This window comes from Hipposideros armiger, unplaced genomic scaffold (genome assembly GCF_001890085.2).
Source record: "Hipposideros armiger isolate ML-2016 unplaced genomic scaffold, ASM189008v1 scaffold_9, whole genome shotgun sequence".
NCBI classification, from domain to species: domain Eukaryota; kingdom Metazoa; phylum Chordata; class Mammalia; order Chiroptera; family Hipposideridae; genus Hipposideros; species Hipposideros armiger.
Window position 1 is genome coordinate 3277444 of NW_017731359.1, and position 9595 is coordinate 3287038.

At 52.7% G+C, this 9595-nt stretch overlaps 1 protein-coding gene across 2 annotated transcripts in view; it reads right to left on the reverse strand.

Moving 5' to 3' along the window:
* Window positions 1–9595, reverse strand: part of WWP2 (WW domain containing E3 ubiquitin protein ligase 2) — a 111256-nt gene that overhangs the window by 6006 nt on the left and 95655 nt on the right. For both annotated transcript variants that reach the window (XM_019654490.1, XM_019654485.1), the window contains 7 exons: window positions 8574–8628; window positions 4944–5025; window positions 4191–4319; window positions 3734–3809; window positions 3372–3443; window positions 3065–3153; window positions 1022–1181 (listed from right to left, as the gene is read on the reverse strand). In XM_019654490.1, coding sequence (XP_019510035.1) covers window positions 1022–1181; window positions 3065–3153; window positions 3372–3443; window positions 3734–3809; window positions 4191–4319; window positions 4944–5025; window positions 8574–8628 — 663 coding nt within the window. The remainder of the gene's footprint in view (window positions 1–1021; window positions 1182–3064; window positions 3154–3371; window positions 3444–3733; window positions 3810–4190; window positions 4320–4943; window positions 5026–8573; window positions 8629–9595) is intronic.

The following is a 9595-nucleotide window of genomic DNA, read 5'->3' on the forward strand; positions in this document are numbered from 1 at the left end:
CACTCACAGAGAGGACTCTGTCAGCACAGCTCCAGGTGGTGGCCCTGACTCACCGACGCTCAGAGCTAGCAGCAGAGGCAGCCAAAAATAATGCAGACGCCGCTGACGGCGAGAGCTGGCGGGCCAGTGGTGAGTAATAGTCTAGGGTTTTACTGGCCTGTCCTGTCGACTGCTGGGCCAGGCGGGTCTCTAGACCTGGGAAGAATGTGCCCACTTCCTGAGCCCAACACCTTGGCCAAGTACTTCCAGACCGAGGGAAGGGGCATATTTAGTCATGGGCTCTTGGGTCCTCCTGTGAGGGGAACAGGACAGAGCACTGGGAAGGTCAGGAAAAAGTAAAGGAAAGTGAGCAGTGAAACATCTCCAACTACCAAATGTGGCAGTGGGACAGGCTCCCACAGGCTACCCCTCCTCAGTCCTGGTTCTCCACACTCATGAGACACGCAACAGGGTGCACATGACATGACCCCCTATTCACACGGTGTTCCTATTTCTAGATAAATACAGATACTGCGTGTGACCCCCTTCCCTCCTTCGCCCAGCTCCTGACAGATGCCTCCTATATCTTGCACCAGCCGGCCTACTAGGGTTCTGTTCAAAGCTAGTTCAGGTTCCAAATGCCCGTCCAGAATGCCCACATGTCAGAACACTCCCAAATGCTCCTGCCCTCGGCTTGTGACAGACAGCAGCACGCCCCCAGAGACGGGCAGCAGGAGAACAGTTAAGGTAGCTCTCAGCCTCATCGTCCCAACACACTCAACATGGTACGTGTTCAAAGTTAAGTGAAGTCGGTGACCCAGGGACCCTGGGCTTTTGCTCGACAAGTCCTACACAAATCAACATGTGGAAACCCTCGCAGTGGGCACTGAGGGGGCTCTGAACTATCTCCAGAATTCTCTCCAGCTTTCTGCATTTTTACTCAGGAGTTCTGTGAGGATGAGGGCGGGGCTGCTGTTGGTGTGTCGGGTCTGGCGTCCTCGGCTGCCCCCCTCCCTGGAGGTCTCACGGCAATAACTCTTACCATGGCAATGAATCTGCCAATAAAGCGGAAGTAAGTGAGGTGGTCGGGGTTGATGGAAGAGGCAGGGTTGATCTGCAGGCAGTAATTGTTCTTCCCAGCGTATTCAAATAAACAGTACATGGGGTTGAGCACCTCGTGGGACAGGAGGAAAAACCACTCTCTGTGAGAGAAGAGAGAGAGAAACAGAACTAATGGATCCTTCCCTGCACACCCACACTGGAGGCACGCCTCTCCTCTGCCGTCCTGTCTCAGTTAGTCTGGAGACAGGTGTGCCCAGGAGGACCAGCACCTGGGCTGATCTGTATTAACAGCTGGTCAGTGAACGGGGTGGGATCAGACCTAGGGCGAACCAGGATGACACCTGCACTTCAGGATGATGCTCAGGGAAACCTGCATGTGTGTGGTCTCCCAGGTCATGCATTCCAGGACTTTACAACCGATATTCAGATCGTCTAATGGCAAAAGGGGCACCTTGCACTCTGCAGCCACCATGCACAGTTGTGTGGGCTGTGCACTGCACAAGGGCACTATGGTAAAATATCATAGATTTGCACATTTATTATAACTACTTTCCTGCAAACAGCAGTCAAGCTCTTTCTGATAAAACGAGAATATCACAACCATTTTCCAACATGGAAAGTTGTCTTGACAAATCTTGCAAAAGTGTAAGAAAAAAAAGTGGCCACCCTGCTTCCACCCTACCTGAATAAGCAGTGTCATATGAGTACATGGGAATACATTCCTAACTCCTGGTGCACGAACTCTGTTATCTCTGCTGCCTGCAGATTATAAGCCTCGCTCCCACCAGCTATGCTTCAGGTACGTCTCTTCCTTTGCACTTTGCCCTCCCCTCACCCTGGACCCCATTACCAGACCTTTTCTCACACTTCCATACATTCATGTGAGCCAACTCCCATGCCTTAGCATCTCTTTGTACCCTAGGTACAAGCCTCAAGCCAGAATTCAGAGTCCTTTGGGGCTTGAGCTAAAGCAGCAGGAGGCCATCCCACCGGGGCCAGTCCCTGGCTGCTGGGCTGCTTGTGGCCGGCAGACGAGGAGTCCTTCGATGCAGAGGGTGCCCCGTATCCTGTCCGTGGTTCTACCCTGTGGTAGAACAGCATGACGTAACCTACCATAGGGTAAAACCACTGGCAGGACACAGAGAGACAGACACACATAGGGTGGGAGCCACACCAGAAGCCCACCAAGCAGAGTCTGGAGAGGAGGTCACCACGGTCACCACAGGAAAAAGTACAATCGATCCACCAGGGCCAACACAGAGGGCAATGCCACCAACGAACAGAGGACCAGAAGCAAGTTAACCCAACACCAAGCAAGAAGACGTCCCCACTCCATGAGAGGTGAGCGAACTGAGCGGTCCCCACAGGCTGAGACACTCCTTCTCTCTGCCGGGCCCGAAGGCTCCATTGTCCAAGGCAATATTGCACCATAGAATCTGTTAACTTTTGTTGTTGGACTACAGTGAGGGCAGGACAATGCTGCAGGCTCTTTTTAGGGTTCCATTAGCCGTTTTAATTTTTTTGACCCTGTGCACATGACATGCAGCTGAGTACTGATCAAGGCCTTTTGGATTGTGACCCCGCTTATACATGTCAGGTACACACCAAGATGCCCCACTTTACCTGTCCAGGCTGCCACAGAATAGGAGAAACCCAGGGTTGATTTTAATGGACAACCACATGTAACTGATATTTAGCTGCTGCCAATGGGTGCAGTCAGGCTGGTTGTTAAAGTATAGAAATAATGACATATTGGCTGGTGAAAGAGCCATTATCTTGAGCCCCTCCCCCAGGAGCACACAGTCTTCTCATGACCCAGTAACGAAAGGGTTAGTGCCTAGCCCAGCAAGGGACCCCAGGACCCAGCTCCAACACCACTCGGACCGGCCACATCCATGCGCACTCCTGAAGATGAGAGAGTATTGGCAATCAACCCGAGAAGGAAGAGGCAGCTTTCTGGCCACGGGCCCAGGAGCCTGGGGAAGTGAGGTGCAGTGCAGCCTTCCAGGGGCGCCAAGCTCACCTGGCAATGCCTCCGTAGTCCAGGCCCTCCTCGCCGCGCATGATGATATAGAGCCGGCGGCGCAGGTCATAGGGTTTCATGTTCATGATCTGGGGAGACAGAGCATCATGGCCAGCCTGCCACTCTCCCTCCAATGGCAGGCTGGGGGCAGATCTCCAAGGCCTGCTGTTCAGCAGAAACCACCCACCAAGGCCCATGCCTTGGAAACTCTACCGTGTGTGTTTAACAGGCCATGTAACAGAAGACAGGGCGGCGGGAGGAGCCTTCTGCCTGCCTCTGGTCTTAGACACCGTGATTATTCTCTAACCTGCTGGAAAGAATCCTCAAAAAGTGTCTGCCTGGAAACGCTGATCTTCACATGGCTGGGGAGGGCATTTGACTGAAAAGAAAAAGAAAGAAACCTTGACTCAGGCCTCAGGGGTAACTACTCAGTCTGGTCTCTTGTCTGTATGAACAGATTTCCCTATCTTCCTGGGCCTGGAGGGGAGAGCCCGGTCCCCAGAAACAGAAGCAGGCTTCCTGGAGACAATGTCAGACAACTGCTCAAGGTTGGACAAGTGACCTGCCCCCACCAGACCAGATTCCAACGCCTGAGGCTGCGCTGGGAAATCATGCTGAGAAAACCCCATAACCCCACACTCCAGGGGAGGACCTGGTACCAGAACTCACATGGCAGAGGAAACGGAACTGCTGATACTTCCACCGAAAACTTCGGTCGTAGGCACCAGGGGAACCTTGCTTTGTCCTGGGGAAAGCAAAGATGTTCTGGAATCTGTGTGATTTCTCAAAAATCAGCAATATATCTTGCTGGTCCTAAGGCGATCTGGTGCTATGTTAAAGATGAGTACAGTAAGGCATAAAGGAAAGGAAGTGGCGGCCATTAAGATCTTCCGCAGATGTGAGGAGTGAAAAGAAAAACTAGAAATAAAACCAGACTCTTTCTTGCTTTTAGGGAGAGAGACTGAGACCACTGGTGTTATTCTGAATAAACAGGATGGCCCCCTCTCTCCCTGTTCCTGCTAAAGTGACATGGAAATTGGCCACTAGAGGGCAGTAAAAGCGGCCGGACACGGATAAACGGGGCCTGTGCTAACAGGGACACTGTCGTCTTTGGAAAAGTCCTTACCCAGACTCAAACCCCGGCCGCGGGTCCTTAAAGGTGGTGGTGCGGGTATTGTGGTCCACAAAGTAGCGCACCCCCTCGCTGGTGTACTTCATCTCCCACCCTGGGGGTAGAGCTGGTTCCTGGATCATCCTGGAAACACGGGAAGAAAGGGGTCAAGGGCTGGCCTCACCTTCTGCACCTCAATGCTTAGGAGGCTGGGGTCCCGAAGTGCTCCTTTCTCTCCCTTTCACCCAGGTTCTGCAAAGTCTTTGAGTGTGGGCCTTGAGGAAATGCACCTGGTACCACCCAAGTCATAAGGACAGTTCTGCAGCTGAGAGAGGTCATTTACTGTCCCAAGGCCAAAGAATCAGCCCAAGGTGGATGACTGTGGCCTGAGTGGCCACCAGCAATCCTGAGATGCCAGCTGCCCCAGTCCCAGGCTTGCTTCTGGGGTGGGAGCAGGGGGGAGTAGTCTAAGACATTTGGGGGGTTCCTGCAACCCTTCTGAAATCATTCTGAAATCATATTATCAGCAGCCTGCACAATCAGCACAGAGACCCATCAGGCCACTGTCCATCCACCAGGAAGGTGAATTAAAAGAGCTGCTTTTAAGCTCTCATTAGGCCGACACTATACAATGAGGATCTCCGGGCACTTATTATGTGTGGCTGAAGGTTCCAGAACATTGACCATAGAAGACAAATGCAGTCCAAGGTCCCTCAGCCAATGCTGGAGCTGCACAGGGCCTGGCCCCCTCCCAGCCCGAGTCCTTACCCCTGGGTCCTAGGGTCATCCCACTGGGTAGTGCGTGTGTTATGGTTCACGTAATACACCCTTCCGTTGTCCTGTCTCTTCTCTGCCAGGGAGAAGAAAGAAAAGACGACAATCAGATTGAGACATCTTGAACCATGCCCTCTCCCCTCTGGCTCCCCCTTCCCACATGCTGGGTCTGAATTTCTGACCCTGTTCCCCCGACCTGTTGAAGAAGTTTAACCAGAGAAAGCCTGGCTCACACACATTGGTCACTGGCAGAAAGGACAAAGAGAATCTCACCCCACTGGGGAGTGGAGGCGGGACAGACACATTTCCGACTCAAGATCAAGCGCTGTCTTTGGTTGGTTGGTTTGTTGGAGGGAGGAAGGCAGTGTGGCAACGTGGAGGGGGAGCAGCCCAGCTGAAACCAGGAGCATAATTGCATCCAGCTGTGTGCAAAGTGGAGGCTTGGCCAGCCTCCCCTCAACCCTGGTCCCACCCCCGCCAAGTCTGCGACAGCTGGTCTCTGGTCCTGCAACCGCTCTGTCCACACGACGCAGGTGACCCAGGCACCCGTTGGGGGGCTTCATTTTCCTTCACACCTCTCTGATCAGCACTCAAAGCCTGCGTACACTCTACTTCATCTTTTTCCCCTGCTTATAGGCAACATTTTGTTCTAAAGCTCTCACATCCCAGCAAAACCTCTATGTTGCGGATGTGCAAATAAAGGGCTTTACACCCTTACTGTGGCACTTACAACACCCATCTTGTTCTTATACCTCAGCGTGTGCTTCCACATAGGGCAGAGTTTGGGGGAGCTCATACATTCTTTCTCTATCCCCTGGACAATCTTTGCTCTCTTTTCCTTTATCTGTGCACAGATGATGTCACCGGAGTCCTCTAGGGAGGGGGTCTGGGCTTCAAGGGGCAGACCCAACTTTACCGGGGGATTCTGGAGCTTGAAAAAGGTTGAAAGTGTCACCCCATCAGCTCTGGGTGGAAGGCAGGCAAAACTTCAACAGCAAGGCTCTGAACTCAAGACAGGTCACCTTTCCCAGGAAGTTTCTGAGCCTTCAAATCTGTTTCTGTCCTAAAAACAAATGATGCTAATGGCCTTCCCTCATTTACTATGACAGGGCAAGATTAAAGAAATAAAAATAATCAGTTCCAGAAGCTACAGGGAAACCAAAAGCTGAAAAAGAAGCAGAACTGGGGGGCCCAGCCCTCTCCCCTCAAGCATCAGGCTCCAGCATCCCTAGTATCAACCCAGGGTCTTGGTCTCTGTCTGCCTTACTTAGTATCCATTACTTGACAGACATTTTAAAAACACAAACTAAAGGAAAGAAAGAAAAACAAGGAGGTGCCTGGAATTGCTACAGAGCTCCCACCACCTCAGGACAGCTGTGGGACTGTCCCACAGAAGACAGGCTTCCCAAGAGGGATCTGAGGGGCAAGAGGGGCTGCTCTGGCCAGAAGCTTTTGCTTTGAACTAGACATCCTCCAAGTCTGCTCTGCCAAGGGCCAAAGCCAGCGCTAACCGCCGGGCTGGGGGATCTGTCCAGCTAGTCTGAGGCCTGCACCCTTGTCTCTGGCACTGCTCCCTGCATGATCCACTGGAGCTGCTTTGCTGCATACGATTTCACCGTCTGGGTGCTGGAAGAGTCCTTAAGAGCAAGTAGCACAACCTCATTTAGGAAGAAATGGACTCGGGAGCATCGGGTCACGTGGCCAGGGTCAGGGCAGCTAAGGAGATGCGCAGCTAAACATGAGCTGTCCTGACCCCTGGGCCGCTGCTCTGGAAGGATCATGGGGTCCCTCCTGGGGGAACAGAAAGGGGCACTGGACTGAGAGCAGGATCACACAGTAGACCTGACAGCAGGCTTGTGCTAAAGGCAATTCCTATTTGGCTTTGCTGCTCTTTCTGTTCAATCTTAGGTCTCCCTGGGGAGGAAGCCCTGCCTCAGCCCTGGGGAAGTGAACATAAAGCCCAAAGGATTTGATTAGCAAGGTCCCTGGCCATCAGACACACACTTTTTTTGTTGTTGTTTTTCTTTTCAGTTTCATACCATTATGGTCTTGTGAGTTTTCCTGATCATTTGTAAACAGCACTGACTCCAACCATGGCTGCTGTTCCCATCTCAAATATTTCACACTTGGCTTCTGGGAGCTGTTTACAAGTCCTTATAGCTGCTCTTACTTGGTGACCATCATTTAGCAGAATTGGTATAGAAATAAAAAACTTGACTCTACAGAGCCAGGAACAACAACTCCAGGTCCCCAGCTCTGGGTCACAGTGTCAACTGGCTGCCAAAGAGCATTACAGATTCTTATTTAATCTGATGAGTTCTCCCTGCCTGGCCAGGGATCCTATGGTTGACCCTCTCACACTTGACATGCTGCCATCTCTGAGATAGCCATGGCCTTTCATCGGCTCAGGGAGCCAGGTGGATCACCTGTGCATGAGCGATTCCCTAGCAGAAAACCAAGAACCACATGGAGGCCTCCCTAATTGATATACCCCACTAGGAGGGCTAGAAGGTCCTTGAGGTGCTCTGGAATGCAGTGGTAATTCACTAAGTGATACCCTGCAGGTCCTGGGGGGTTGGTGCAATCTCATAAATTACACCAGGGAGTATTTGCATCTGCACCAAGAGGAGCAAGCTCAAAAGCTGCACTTTTCCAGGCAGAGGCTCGTTCTATCACTGCCAGCTTCTCCATCTTCACTGGGAAGCACGCCCCCGTCCAACTCAATACCATCTGTGAACACCACCAAACCAGCATTTACTGGCTTCTGCTGGCCTAAGCAATAAATTAAGCCCGATCCATGCAGATTCCTGCAAAAACTGCCCTCTTTAGCTCCCAGGACTCTTGCCTATCGAGCAAAACCCTGACCCAGCTCAGAGAGTTACCAGATGCACTGAATCTCCCCATCCCTAATGACTCCTTTTTGCATGGCCACTCCTTCCCAGAATAGCCATAAAGCCCATCATTTCTCATAAGTCATAGATGTCCATCCCTCTAACTCATTAGTGCAAATCACACCAAGGACTTAGAATAGGTAAGAGGCAGCGGCCAGTGAATGACAAGGGGGTTATTAGCTAGCAATGATGCGCTTTCATAGCGTCACCACCGGGGGCTCAGCTCGCTTCTCTCGGGCCTCTTTCACAGCTGCGTCCCCAATAAAAAGGTGGCTTCCATTAGTCAAAACTAGGCTGGAGTCCTCCAAAGAAAGGTTTGGTAAGGTGGCTCCTTCCAACCACACGGCCACGGACCTGAAACAAATGCATGTGGGAATCAGCCAGCGTCAAAATGCCTTAGGCAGTGACAGGATGGATTGTTGGATAGACACCTTGAAAGTCAGGACCAAAATCCAGCAGTCCCACAGCCGCTCGGGAACTTCTTCCATAGGGTCACCCTCCTTCAGCTATGGCTGGTGAATGCTACAGGGGTGCAGGGGAACTCCAATACTTCCCCAACCTGCCGACTCCATCACCTGCAATTGCTCAGGCTGGGCATCCCAGAGGGTGCTGGAGAGAAGCGCAGAGAGAAACTGAAGGCAGGAGTGAGGAGGACGTGCAGGGGGAGGGCAGGGCGGTGGAGCCTCCGCTGACGGAAGAGGCCGAAGGCACAGAAGCAGAAGTCGGTACTTACCCCAGCCAGGAGGGAGGGGGCCCAGCGGGTCATGGTCAGTCGAAGCACTCGAAGACTAAACACAAGAAACACAGCAGAACACAGGTTTTAAAAAAGCCGCTGGCCCAAAATAAATGGATAAAAATAAAAACGCCAACAACTCATTTCCACATCTGGGCTCTTTGCAGAGGAGACGGTGGGCCTTAGGTGGCATCTGCTCCTCTCAAAAGTCTTTTTCAAAAAAGAAAAACTGGAAAAGGACCCTGCACACTGAGGGCCCCCATAGGTTTTAGAGAGGGTGGCGCGAGGGGGAGGAAGAGGTGTGCAGACAGAGGCAGGCCAGGGCAGCGGAGGCAGCAGGCCGGCCCCAGGCATGGCAGGAGGGCCCAGGGCAGGACAGCTGGTGAGCTCGGCCGAGGGCCTCTGTTCAGCTCCTGCTCCTGGCGGCCAAGGCGACTGAAATCACCACCACCTCCAACTTTCTCCAAGAACCACACACGGGAGGGGAAAAAATATCGCAGGCCTTTCCAATGAAATCATTCCCACAAGCCCTGCCCACGCCCAGAGCTTCCTGGCTGGGGGCTGGCCCTCCTCCCCCCACCTCCCTCCTGGGTGCACTGGGAGAGGGAGCAGCAGCGGTGTGCAGCATCAGCCCAGACTGAGGGCACATTCATGCCCCAGGCCCCTCACCTCCCCCAGGAGTGTTTTCCTTCCCTTCACAAAGCACCTTTATTCTCCTCCAGCCTGAACCTGAAGTTGCTCAGTGTTCTGTGTGCGCCTGTCGGGGGAGGTGGGGCTCAGGGTGAGGTGGCGAGAGAGAAGGGGAGACAGGAGCAAGAAGGGGGAGCTGATTCCAGGACTTCAGGGTCACTGTTTACATTAGAACCCCTCACCCCCAGCCTAATTCTGCTGCAAAGTCCCAGGGGCAGGGCTGCAATGGACCAAGAGTTCTCATATCCTGCGGGGAAGGGGGGTGCTGTCAAAAAGTCTTCATAGTTAAATAAAACAAGTATTGTTCTGCCCTCCCCCTCTCTCTCTCTCTC